Below are 12,501 nucleotides of genomic sequence, written 5' to 3'. Positions count from 1 at the left end.
CTTCCATCTTTAATAGAAAATAAGCAAAATAAAGTCTGACCCAAAGTTAAATGTGCATTTATTAAAAAATTAACATACTGTATATGAGTGAGAATCCTCTTTTCTACAGATACTCTTGCAGTGTTTCTCAAACTTGGTAACTTAAAGCTGTATGAACTTCAACTCCCAGAATTCCCCAGCCAGAATTCTGGGAATTGAAGTCAACAAAGCGTCCAGTTGTCACAGTTGAGAAAAAGGGCTCTATATAGTAAGTTTAATAACATCTGAAAGGACAAAACAGGGACCATAGCCTAGAATTGCGTTGGCTTGCATGCTAAGCTGCTCCAGCACTGCCACCTGCTGGTCATTTGCCCAACAACAGGCCAAGGGATTTTTATGTTGTTTTATCATGTCAGCACCTTTGCAGGAGGCCCAAAGACGGGGAAAGGAGAAGCCAATAAGAGCTCGGTCCCTGCTGGCTGAAGACCAACCAGAGGGAACCTGGAGTTCCATCAGCAGCAAGACCCATTCTGCAAAAGCGGGATGACAAAACCCCCAAAGGGTTAACCCCTAGAATTGGAGGGGGGGCAAGCTCTGCTTTTTATGCCTTTTTTACAACACCGGGGGGAGGAAGACAAGTGGCCAAGAGGGGCCCCCACCTGGAGTTTGTGACCCAGAGTGTTGCTGGCGCTTCAAATTGGCAGCAGCAGCAGCAGCAGGCTTTGGGGCTGGCTGGAGGGGGGGGCAGGCAGCAGGCCACGGTTGCTATGGAAACCACTCAGCTGCCCCCATGGCCTGCTGGGAGTGCGGCTAAGCAGTGAGCATGCCCGAGGAGGAGAAGGAGGAAGAAAGAGGAGGAGGAGGGAGAGAGAGAGAGACTGGCATCCGATGGAGCCAGGCAGCCTTAGGTGGACATTCGTGGAGAGCTGGGAGGCCTGAAGGAAAGGGCGGTCCCAGAGAGCCTCCTGTGAAGCAGAGGGGTCCAGCAGCCAGGCTGCCCCCCTCTCGTTGCTTTCTTCTTGTGTGTGTGGGGGGGTTCCCCTGTGCCAGCCTGCAGACTGCCAGTCTCCTGCCCAGTGATGCCCGAAGGACCTTTCCATCTGCTCCCAGGAGTGGCAGGACCAGACTCAGCTGCCGGAACCTCACCGGCCACAGCCAGCCCCGCAGCCCCCAGCTGAGGCCCCTGGCAGTGCCCACCACATCCACCTGACTTCCAGGAGGGTCCTCAGGGCAGAAGGAGCCTCCCCCCAAGAAGGGACCTGGGGGCCGGAGATGTCTGGGGACAGCGAGGAGACCACCCGTCTTCGCAAACCTCGCTTCTCCTACGAGGAGAACCAGATCCTGGTCCAGGAAGTGCGAGCCAACTATGGGAAGCTTTATGGCACCCAGAGCCGGCGGGTGACAGTGTCCGAACGCCGGAGGGTCTGGGAGGGCATCGCCGGCAAGATCAACAGCATCACCAGCTGGAAGCGCACCGGCCAGGAGGTGCAGAAGCGCTGGAATGACTTCAAGCGGCGCACCAAGGAGAAGTTGGCGCGGGTGCCCCACTCCACCCAAGGGACGGGCGACACGGGCGACGAGGCCTTCTCGGCCGAAGAGGAGACGCTCTTTGCCATCCTGGGGCCTGGCGTGATGCCGGGTCCAGCAGGGGCAGAGTCGGGGCTCCTGCGGGGCACGCTGGGCTTTGGGCCACCCGGTTACCCACCGGCGGCTGAGCACGGCATCGGTGAGTAGCCACTGTCCTGGGGCCAAAGGGGTCAGTTGGGCACCAGGGAGCTGGAACACTCTGGGCCAACCTGTCAAGAGGTGGGCGGGCGTTTGGAGCAGAGCGGGTTCTGGGGGTGAGGGAAGAGACGGTTGCCGGGAGCTGGAGCGGGTTTCTACCTGGGAAAAAAGGGCCCAACCTCAACCCGAGGAAAGGCGGCAGGTTTGCCAAGGTGCCTCTGAACATGAGCCGAGGGCTTCCCTGCCATAGACAAGCCGACAGATCACTTTGTTCTAAGAGAAACCTGCTACTCAGGCAGGGGACCCTACGCAATTCCAGACAAGGAGCTGTCCAATCTCCTCTTAAAATCCTCCAGTGATGGAAGCACCCACAACTTCTGGCTGCAGGTTGTTCCACTGGTTAATTGTTCTGACTGTCAGGGAATTTCTCCTTAGTTCCAGGTTGCATCGCTCCTGGGTTAGTTTCCATCTTGCCACTGTCAAACTATTCACTAAGGCTGCATCACTATTACTATTAATATTCTCATCGTTCCTATCACCCATTTCCTCCCACTTAGGACTGTATGGCTGTAACTTGTTGTTGGTATCCTTACGATTTATATTAATATTGTTTCCCGATCGCTTATTTGCACCCTAGGATGACCATTCAATGTTGGACCTCAGGAGTCTTGATAAATGCATCTTTTCTTCTATGTACACTGACAAATTCCTTGTGTGTCCAATCACACTCGGCCAATAAAGACTTCTATCTGTTGCTTCTTGTCCTGCCCTCCGATGCTTTGGGGATTTGGGGCGACCCCTCAAATATTTAAACACTGTTTAATTAATCTAATTATTCACCCCGCTAAAGTTTCAGAGTGCGGGGTCCTCCTGCTTATTTTTATTATTGATGGTTTGGGAACAGCTGGTTTAAATTTGGCATTTGTTTTGAGCCGGTTTGTGACCATAATAAGCTGTTTAACTTTCTCTCCGAATAAATGATAAAAAGAAGCCCCTTTTCATAGATTGCTCTGGGGCAGGACAACACTTTCGGTTGTAGGGACTTAAGGCAAAGTTTGAGCCCCCCTCCCAATTTTCAAAGAGCCAACAGATGGACCCATCTCTCCACTGTGGCTGCCACCACAGAAATGAAATGTTTACTTCTGGCATAAGAAATTTACTGCAGCAAAAGACACACAAAAATCCTGCAGGGTTTTAAGACTTCGGTGTAGGTTTCACAAACTCTGCAACAATCTTGAAACTCTATTTTTTTTAAGTGCTGCATTTTTTTTATGCGGACAACCAAACCATTACAGATAGTCCTCGACTTACAACAGTTTGTTTAGTGACCATTCAAAGTCACAACGGCACCGGAAAAAGTGGTTTACGTCCGTTTTTCACACTTATGGCCATTGTAGCCTCCCCATCCCTGAGTTTTCTCTGCCACCATATCCATCTAGGCTAGAGAAACTCAGCTGTCACCTGTGCTATTTCCCGGCAGGTATGCTGGCATGGGGGTGTGGGTGTCAGGGGTGGGGGCTCCCTGTTATAGGTGGTGGGGTCAAGCAGAGCAGCTTGGTGGGATGCCAGCAGGCTGGTAACTGGCAGGCCCCAAGAACAACACTCCTGAGGAATTGTTGCTATTATTGTTCCCCGTTTATAGACAGAATCTTGCCAGACTAAAGCAACTGGTAAAGAGGCTGATGGGTCATGAAATGCCTCCAAGAGAGCCACCAATTTCAGAGACAATCACACAAGGACCACACCGTCCTCCTCCTCCTCCCCAGAAACCCCACTACGTCGAAGACCCCGTAGCAGTAACTCTCTTTCCTTGGGCCCTACAGATCCGCCCCCCAGGGCCAACGCCTCCAGCAGCCCCGAGACCTCTGTCCAGACTTCGTGCTTGCTGAAACCCAAGGAGTGTGACTCGCCGGCGCCCCCTCCCAGCCAGCCCTCATCACTGCAGATTGTCCAGCTGGCTCCATCTCCATCCTGCATAGGCTGCCGGCCGCATCCCGAACACTCCCCGGCGGGAGACTTGCTGGGCACCACTCCCTGCCCTTCGATTTCACCCCCACTGCGGCGCCGACGTGGCCCCCAGGACCTGCCTATCGAGCCCTCTCTGGACTTCCTTCAGGCTCAGCGGGAGACGGCTGCAGCCATCCGGGAGCTGACCTACACCCTGCGTCAAGGCCTGGAACGGCTCACGGATGTGGTGGCGGCACTGTTGCCCCTCCTTCCGGCTTTGCCAAGTGGTCTGCTGCCCCCAAATGGGGAATACGGTCTACCCACGGCAGCCCCGATAACAGAGACTGCCCCTCCTCGGGCGGGCGGGCCTACAAAGTCGGAGCTATCTCCGGGGCAGGAAGAGCCCGAGACTGAAAGGGAACCGTCTCCTAACCGGACCCCTCCAGTGCAGAAGCGAAGGAAGGCGACGCCAACTCGGAAACGCAGAGGACGCTGGAAGAATTTGTGAGCATCAGGATAGATGTGCTTGCCCCCACATCCAAAGACGAAAGGCAGGGGGTGGCTGCTCCCTTGGGATGGCGGTATCAGTCTTCCCCTCCAATTTCCCAAAGGGAGGGCAAACTGGACCCCCCTGCACTACCCACATTTCCAATGCCAGGGCCCATGGTGCCCACGCCACTCCATGCCAGTCCCTGAGGTCCTCTCTGCTGACAATCACTTAGAACAGGGGTCCTCAAACTTGGCAACTTTTAAGAGTTGTGGACTTCAATTCCTAGAATTCTCCAGCTATGCTATGCTGGCTGGAGAATTCTGGCAGTTGAAGAAGTCCACAAGTCCGAAAGTCACCAAGTTTAAAGACTTCTGACCGCAAACATTTATTCCACGCCCGGTGGGCTACCACGCACCACTACCCACTTCTCCATTCGTGGAATGTCAATCTTCAATTGCAAAAGGAAAGTTTGCTGGAGGAAAAAGTCAGGGAAGAAAATAGATAGGGCCACATAGGACAGGCAGTTCTCGACTTATGACCATAATTGAGGCCAAACGTTTCTGTTGCTAAGTGAGACATTTCTCAGGTGCGCTTTGCCCCGTGTGTGACCTTGCTTGCCACGGCTGAGAAGTGAGCCACTGCAGTGGTTTATGTTAGCAAGACGGTCGTAAAGTGAATCTGGTTTCCCTGCCGATTTTGCTGATCAGAAGGCCACGAAAGGGGATCACGTGACCCTGAGACCCCCCCCACCCGTTGCCAAGCATTACGAATTTTGATTGTGTGACCACGGTTGTGTGAAAAACAGTCGTTGGTCCCTTTTTTTAGTGCTGGGCTCACTTTGAATGAACTGTTATAAGTCAAGGACTACTAGTCAACAGATGGGCTTGCTTAGTTAGTGCCAGGGCTCCTGCGGTTCTGTTCCCACAGTGCCACTGTTTTATCTGCTCCATCCCTACCCTCTGGGGAGTTGGTCCAGGCCCCTTTAGTCTGACCCATTGCCAGAAAACAAAGCTGGAACACCAGGGGAGCATCGCAGAGACGAAAGCCTGTGGTAGGCCGATGCCTTTGGTGGCACTGGATTCACTCTGGTAGAAGCTCAATAAACTATTTTCATACGATGATCAGATCTTTAAAGGGGTTTGTTAAGTTCTCACTTGAACACCTAACACGCGAGCAGCGAGCGGGGAAGGTGGAGTTCTGCTTTCTGTCGCACGCCTTCTTAAGGTACAAAAGGGGTGAAGTCGGTCGTTTAAAAACACCCCCCACCAAGGGGAGAAATGTTCATACTGCTGGTTTTGCTCAAACAGGTAGTCTTCGACTTCAACTGGGACAGCAATTTCCACTGCTCAGCGAGACATTTCATAACCCAAACAGTAACAAACATTCTTGCTCAGTGTCATCATTGGTAGCACTGATGATGTTAGCTAGTTGGGCGATGAAACATCTGGAAGGAAAACAACCAAGTTCAAGGAGCAACACGGGCTTCACAGCTGCTGTCCTCCGCCTGCTCCTCTGCCCTCCTCCTGCTCTCCACAAATCTCTTCTGGCACTGATAATGTTACCTAGTTGGGTCATGAAACATCTGTCAGAAAATCCGCAAGTTCAGGCGGCACCAAGGAGCCCATCTTTCCGCCCCAAGCTCCCAAAATTCTCTTCTATAGGAGTCCTTCATTTGCAATGGGGATCCAGTCAGGCTCTGGCTGAGGTTTTTGGAGAAACATCTCCTCCCCTTCAGTCATCGGGCACTGCCAAGTGACCAGTTTGGCTCAAATGGCAGAACAAATGAGACCCCCAGTTTCCACAGGGGCCTCAAATCTGTGCAAAGTCCATCCAAGGGTTGGGTAGGCTCCATCCATTTCAGTCTTCTAGAAAACTATTAGCTTTGTGATTAAAATAACTTAGTGCTCTTTCCAAAGACTCACACAACCCTAGATGTTTTTAAAAAATTAAATGGGGAAAGAAGAAAAATTCATGGTTGATCCAAAAATAATCATAATAAATAAATAAGTCCTCTGAGAGAGACAGCATAGAAGTCCAAAAATAAAAAAACAAACAAACAAATAAATAAATAAGAGCTGGGTTGGCGTAATGGTTAGAGTGCAGCACTGCAGACTGCTTCAGCTAACTGCTAGCTGTAGTTCAGCTGTTCAAATCTCACTACCGGCTCAAGGTTGACTCTGTCAAGATCAGTACTGACCTAAAGTAATATCCCAATGCAGGAAGAAGGATTTTAATTGATATAATAATGATTGTAACACAAGTAAAGAATGCTGAGCCTTCAATCCTTCCGAGGTGGGTAAAAATGAGGACCCAGATTGTTAGGGGCAAAATGCTGATTCTGTAAGACGCATAGAGAGGGCTGTAAAAGCACTATGAAGCGGTATATAAGTCTAAATGTTATAATGCTGCTATAAAAATCAACAAGGGATTTTGAATGGCTGCCTTGGTGTCTGAAAGGGAAGCGAAGCCTGCTTGAGTACCCCCCCTCGCCGCCCTTTGCATCCTCCACAGGGAGGGGGGGTGCCAACTGCCACCATTCAATGCCATCCTTGAGGGTTACAGCAGAGGTGTTCAAACTGTGCTGCCTGGAGAATTCTGGGAGTTGAAGTCCACAAGTCCTAAAAGTTGCCAAGTTTGGGGAACCCTGGCTTACAGAGCCGGAAAAAATTGTCTAGGGGTAATTCTGGGAGTTGAAGTCTCCACATCTCACAGTTGCCAAGCTTGAAAAAACACTGGGTTAAACAATGCTGGGTCTCTTCTCTGCGCACCAACCACACTGTCTCCGTTAATTGTTGCAAAGGGCTCCCTGGCTGAAAGGGAACCCTGGAACTTGCTCTGGCTGGGTGAAAAGGAATAAAAAAGAGGCTTGCATCTTCACTGCCTCTTCCTTCTGGATTCTATGGTGGTTTTTAAATTTTTTCTCCCTGCCTGTCGAGAACCCCCTTAGCAGCACCCCCGAACGTTGAACTTTGAACTGCAGGGGAAGGGGAGGGTGATTTGCAAAATTGGGGGGGGGGGGAAAGAGAGGAAGTGGTGCAGTCGGAAATGCGCCACAGCCCAATATCCGGGCTTTCTAGCCGCTTTGCCAAGTGGGTAATGTATTTTCCTTTTCCTTAACACTGAAAAGCCCAGTTAACTCTTTCCTGGACCCTGGGCATCCTCTGCACAGGGACAGGGACAGATTTTTGCGGGACTGAGACATCCTGGGCCTTGGAACCTTCACCTGCACCCAAAAAAGCAGTGGAGGCAGGACCACCTATGATAAAATGTTGAAAATTAAATCTGTGATTTACAGGGAAAGTGGTTATCTGAATCGGTCCTTCTGCAATAGTTGAGAGACAATATTTGGGCATCGGGAACATCTGGGCAAAGGTAGGGAAGGGAGAAAGTTGGGGGTCCTTATTTCTTGGGGAAAAGAAGCTGTTTTAACATTTGACACCCTAAATTTGTTATTTGTTAAATTTGTTTGCTGCCCATCTCATGAGATTTACCTGCTTTAATCAATATAGTTTTGCAATGGTACTATGGGGTGCTGCTACCAGCTGTCCACTCAATCCTCCCGGTGGAGTGGCTGCTGCATCCATCATCCTGGGCTCATGCAGCTAATGTCCATCATGCAGATAATGTACACCATCCCCAGGTAAATGTACCAAACTCCAATGCAACACCCAGGCAGCATTACAGTTGGGCTACCCACTCCCACCCCCCTCTTAAGGGCTTTTAGCCCAGAGGTCTCTACACTTAGGCTACTAAGACTTGTGGACTTCTTCAACTCCTAGACTCCATCAGCCAGCCAGCCAGCCAACCAACCAGGTAGCTGCATGTCTGCTGTGGAATTCTGGGAGTTGAAGTCTACAAGTCTTAAAGTGGCCTAAGTGTAGAGACCCCTGCAATAAAAATAAGAGCGGGGTAGGAGTGGGTGGCCCAACTGTAATGCTGCCTAGGTGTTGTATTGGAGTTCGGTATAGTAGCTGCATTAGCCGGGGATGGTGGGTGCAGCAGGTTTGGAGATCACCGGCCATTCAAGCACCTGGTCGGGATCCCCCAGACTCCCCAACCCCTTTGCCGTGCTTTGTGGAAGATGGGAAGGGTAGTCCCTCATCAGTGGCTGAGCGAGGTTCCAAAGACATCCTGCCATCAGAGGGCCGCGGGGCCTTTAAGAGCGCCTTCCCCCGCCTCCCTCCAGTTCCAGGACTCCATCTCCCGACAGGCTCCGCGAGGGACTTATGTAAGTTTCTCCATGTAGGAGGGCAGGCGAGCGAGGGGATTCCCCCCTCCTTTCCCCCCTCCCTCTTGGGCTCGTCTGCCTGCTGGCTCCGGCCTGCCTGCCTCCTTCCCCCGCCCCGGCCGGAGCCCCTTCTCGGCCGCGCGGGCCAGCTTTCCCCCCCCCCTCGGCGGCCCGGTGGTTTGGGCGGCGCTCGGGCGTTGGGGGCCGGCTCGGGCAGGCGGGGCGGCGGCGGCCAAGATGTCTTCGGTGCAGGCGTCCCGCAGACAATGGTGCTACTTGTGCGACCTGCCCAAGATGCCGTGGGCCATGATCTGGGACTTCAGCGAGGCCGTCTGCCGGGGCTGCGTCAACTTCGAGGGCGCCGACCGCATCGAGCTCCTGATCGAGACGGCGCGGCAGCTCAAGCGCAGCCACGCCATGCCCGAGGGCCGCTCGCCGGGGCCGCCGGGCGCCAAGCAGGCCAAGGACGGCGGGGGAAGCGGGCTGGAGCGCTACGAGCGAGCCCGCCTGGCCGGCCCCGACTACGCGCTCAGCCCGCGGCTGCCCAACGGCCTGGCGCGCGGCGGCGAGGAGGCGGGCGGCGAGGGCAGCCGGCAGAGCCCCACGGCCCGGCGCGCTCTGGTGGGTCCGGCGCCGCCCGGGCTGGTGGCTCCGCCGGGGCTGATGCTGGCGGCGGCCGTGCGTCCCGCGCCGGGCCCGCTGCCCCTGGCCTCGCCGCTGCTGGGCGAGCTGGCCAAGCCGGCGTCGTCGCGGGCGGGCTACGAGTACGAGAAGGAGAAGGCGCGGCACAGCGAGTGCCTGGCCGAGCTGAACGAGGCCATGCGGGCCCGCGCCGAGGAGTGGCACGGCAAGCCCAAGGCGGTGCGGGAGCAGCTGCTGGCGCTGTGCGGCTGCGCGCCCTTCACCGTCCGCTTCAAGAAGGACCACTCGCTCACCGGCCGCATCTTCGCCTTCGACGCCGCCGCCCGGCCGGGCTACGAGTACGAGCTCAAGCTCTTCGCCGAGTACCCGTGCGGTTCGGGCAACGTCTTCGCCGGCGTGCTGGCCGTGGCCAAGCAGATGTTCCAGGACTGCTTGAAGGAGCCGGGCAAGGTGCTCTCGTCGGGCTACAAGTACCTCGAGTACGAGAAGCGCCACGGCTCGGGCGACTGGCGCCTCCTGGCCGAGCTCTTCACCGAGGCCGTGCGCTACTTCCGCGAGCTGCCCGCGCCCGACGCCATGCCCCAGCAGTTCCTCGACGGCTCCGCGGCCGCTGGGCCGCCCAACGTGCTGCTGCGGGCCGCGCCGCCCACCCGCCCGGGCCTGAGGCGCCGCAAGGCTTCCCCGGAGCCCGAGGGGGACCTGGCCGCCGGGAAGCTGACGGGCGAGGAGCAGCTGCAGCAGCAGCAACAGCGCCAGCACTGGCTGCCCCCGGGATCCTCCTCGGCCGGCCTCTACCCGCCCCCGGGCCTGGCTCACCTGCCCACCCAGGCTGGCCTGCCCGAGGGCTCCCTGCGCAACGACCCCTCGCCCATCACCGCCCTGAAGAACGTGGCCGACACCCTGGGCGGCAAGGAGCTCAACCCGGTCCACTCCACCACCGCCCGGCAGAACAGCACCAGCCCAGCCTCCCCAGCCGCCTCGGGACCCCACCGCTTGGTGCCCCGCAACGGAGAGCCGGGCCAAGCGGCCACCACCACCACCTCTTCTTCCTCGTCCTCCTCCTCGTCCTCGTCCTCCGGAGCCCACTCTTCTGGGGCGGCAGAGCCCAGCGGCACCCAGAGCGCCCCCGACTCGTCTGGAGGGGCCGGCAGCGCCCCGCTCTGCTGCACCATCTGCCACGAGCGGCTGGAGGACACCCACTTTGTGCAGTGTCCGTCGGTGCCGGGCCACAAGTTCTGCTTCCCCTGTTCGCGGGATTTCATTAAAGGCCAAGGAGCAGCCGGCGAGGTCTACTGCCCCAGCGGGGAGAAGTGCCCCCTGGTGGGCTCCAACGTGCCCTGGGCCTTCATGCAGGGCGAGATCGCCACCATCCTCGTGGGGGATGTCAAAGTAAAAAAGGAGCGCGATCCGTGAAGGCGGCGGCAGAGGAGGAGCAGCGACGATCCGGGACGGTGTGCCACGGGATGCCCCCTACCCACTTTGGCTCCTGCAGCCGGGGCAGGGACTGCAGTAACTTATTGCCTCTCTGACATCCTCTGCGACCCACTGCAGACTTGGGGGCGGGGCTGTAAATAGTTCTATTTTTTAAATCCTATTTCCATAGCCAGCTTATATCTGAAGTCACATCTATGTAACCTACTACAGGGGGGGAGGGGAGGAGGGGGGATGAACTACTCACTTGCGGGATGGGGAGGCTGAAATGCGGGGTTGACAAGCTCAGCAGATGCATTTCTGAAATTTCAGAAGTTCCTTGGGGCATCCTGCTCGCCACAAAGATCCTACGTCCCACTTTTCTCTGATGTCTTGATGTTTGACTCTTTCCCGAACACTTCCCCAGCCCCACACCGGTCCCTTAGGTGCTACTTCATCCTGGTTTCAGCTTCACGTTCTCACGTTTCCCCATTCCACTGCATTCAGAGGCCTCCTCCCCGTTGGGTGGTCAGTCTCTGTACGTATCGTTCATATGGCCTGGCCATCACAGCCTGTTGCTGGACACCGTTCTTCGTGTTCAACAGTCTGCTGTGTGGATCCAGGGAGGGGAAGGGAGGGGAAGGAGGCATGTCGTGGGGAATGGTTGTGGGGGGCAGAAGGAGAAAGGAGGGCTGGGAAATTAGGAGGAAGCAGGAGGAAGAGAGGGATGGAAAAAGTGCCTCGCGTGTTGATCTTCAGTTAGGCGGGGGTGGGTGGGGTATTTTTCATACCAAAAGACTAAGCATGCACGCCAAAAATAAGGGTTTCTTTTAGTTGTTGTTAAAATGCATAATTTGTCAAGTGGGAGATTGTAGAGGTCCTAGAAAGGCCAGGATTGAGAAGGGTGTGCGGAGGAAAACACTGAATTGTGGACCCAATCCATAATTCGGTCTGATGCACGAGCTCCCTTGGAAGAATAAAAGAACAGAGAATACGTCTTCAGGTGTATTCACAGCTTAAAAGATGAGCTCAGCTGGGAATAATGGGGTCAGGTTGGATAGGGAGACTGTTCTGGGGTGCTGTGGGTTTTATCCTTGCTCAGGAAGGCACAGGGCAAACCCCCGGCCCCCAAGTCCAGTTCTGCTTCCTCGCCTCCTCCAGAGGAATCCTGGGACAGAGAAGGATCTCCTGGATCCGTTGGTTTCCTAGTTCTCAAGTGACGAAATGGGGTTAGGCAGCCAGGGGAAAAAAAGGATTCTTAATTAAAGAAGGGAGGCCATAAATCCATAAGGGGGGGGAGTGGGGGTTATGGTACACTTGGTGTGATGGGATTTGGAGGTGCAGGGGACTAAAATACAGGCACCACCCCATAACCTCTGATGTGTGTGCGTGTGTGTGTGTGGTTCCACATCTGTTTCACTTGTTGATGGTTCTGCTGACTTTGGGGTGTGTTTGTGTTGCGACGGGGGAAGAGGTCAGACGGGAGAAGATGTGGGGATCAGATCCCCACATTGAAAACTTGGGGGAGAGGGGGGAGAGAGAGAGAGAAGGTTAAACTTGTTTTTGTATTTTCTTTTACTTGTCTCTGTCAATAAACTTGGTTATCTTTTTTTTCCATGGATTCCTCTCCTTCTCCGCTATTGTGTGTCTGTGTATGTACTGACACACAAACACACCTTAGGTACAAGTTTGCTGGTCATCTGAACTTTCCCTTTGTCTAGTTTATTCGTCCCACAAATTTGTCAGGAAGGTGACGGACGGCAGGGGCTACAGTGATGATGGGCGTCTGATCTCAGTCACATTTCATGGACAATGTCTGAGTCCAGAAGGGATAGAGAGATGGTGGAGTTCTGTTCATCATTTTCTCATGAAAGCCATGTCACCAGCAAAACAGGCAGTTGTTCACAATCAACAATCTCACATAGCATGGGCAGGAGCAAAGGGTGAAGGTGTAAGAGAATTATAAAATAACAGAGTCCGAAGGGACCTTGGAGGTCTTGATCAAGCAGGAGATCCATGCTAGGAGTTGAAATCCACAAGTCTTGAAGCTGCCAAGGTTGGACACTCTTGCCTTATTGCC

At 54.6% G+C, this 12,501-nt stretch overlaps 2 protein-coding genes across 2 annotated transcripts; both read left to right on the top strand.

Annotated features, from left to right (window-relative positions):
- The first annotated feature begins 1,251 nt into the window (after positions 1 to 1,251).
- Positions 1,252 to 4,297, top strand: MYPOP (Myb related transcription factor, partner of profilin). The gene is made up of 2 exons (XM_070764062.1): positions 1,252 to 1,705; positions 3,528 to 4,297. The coding sequence occupies exons 1-2, from the start codon at positions 1,252 to 1,254 to the stop codon at positions 4,157 to 4,159; spliced, it is 1,086 nt and encodes a 361-aa protein (XP_070620163.1). The 3' UTR covers positions 4,160 to 4,297.
- A 4,082-nt stretch (positions 4,298 to 8,379) lies between these two features.
- On the top strand, positions 8,380 to 12,042 carry IRF2BP1 (interferon regulatory factor 2 binding protein 1). The gene has a single exon (XM_070764562.1). It carries the CDS (start codon positions 8,607 to 8,609, stop codon positions 10,422 to 10,424), a length of 1,818 nt encoding a protein of 605 aa, XP_070620663.1. The 5' UTR covers positions 8,380 to 8,606; the 3' UTR covers positions 10,425 to 12,042.
- The last annotated feature ends 459 nt before the right edge of the window (positions 12,043 to 12,501 follow it).

Source organism: Erythrolamprus reginae, chromosome 11 (genome assembly GCF_031021105.1).
Source record: "Erythrolamprus reginae isolate rEryReg1 chromosome 11, rEryReg1.hap1, whole genome shotgun sequence".
Classification (NCBI taxonomy): Eukaryota; Metazoa; Chordata; class Lepidosauria; order Squamata; family Dipsadidae; genus Erythrolamprus; species Erythrolamprus reginae.
The sequence above is the reverse complement of the archived record's forward strand: the minus strand, read 5'-3'. Positions and strand labels throughout refer to the sequence as shown.

Excerpts from the sequence above, each read along its gene's own strand:
- MYPOP (XM_070764062.1), top strand. The coding sequence starts at position 1,252 with ATGTCTGGGGACAGCGAGGAGACCACCCGTCTTCGCAAACCTCGCTTC. Across the intron at positions 1,706-3,527 it reads GGCGGCTGAGCACGGCATCG|ATCCGCCCCCCAGGGCCAAC; the intron begins GTGAGTAGCCAC and ends TGGGCCCTACAG.
- IRF2BP1 (XM_070764562.1), top strand. The coding sequence starts at position 8,607 with ATGTCTTCGGTGCAGGCGTCCCGCAGACAATGGTGCTACTTGTGCGAC.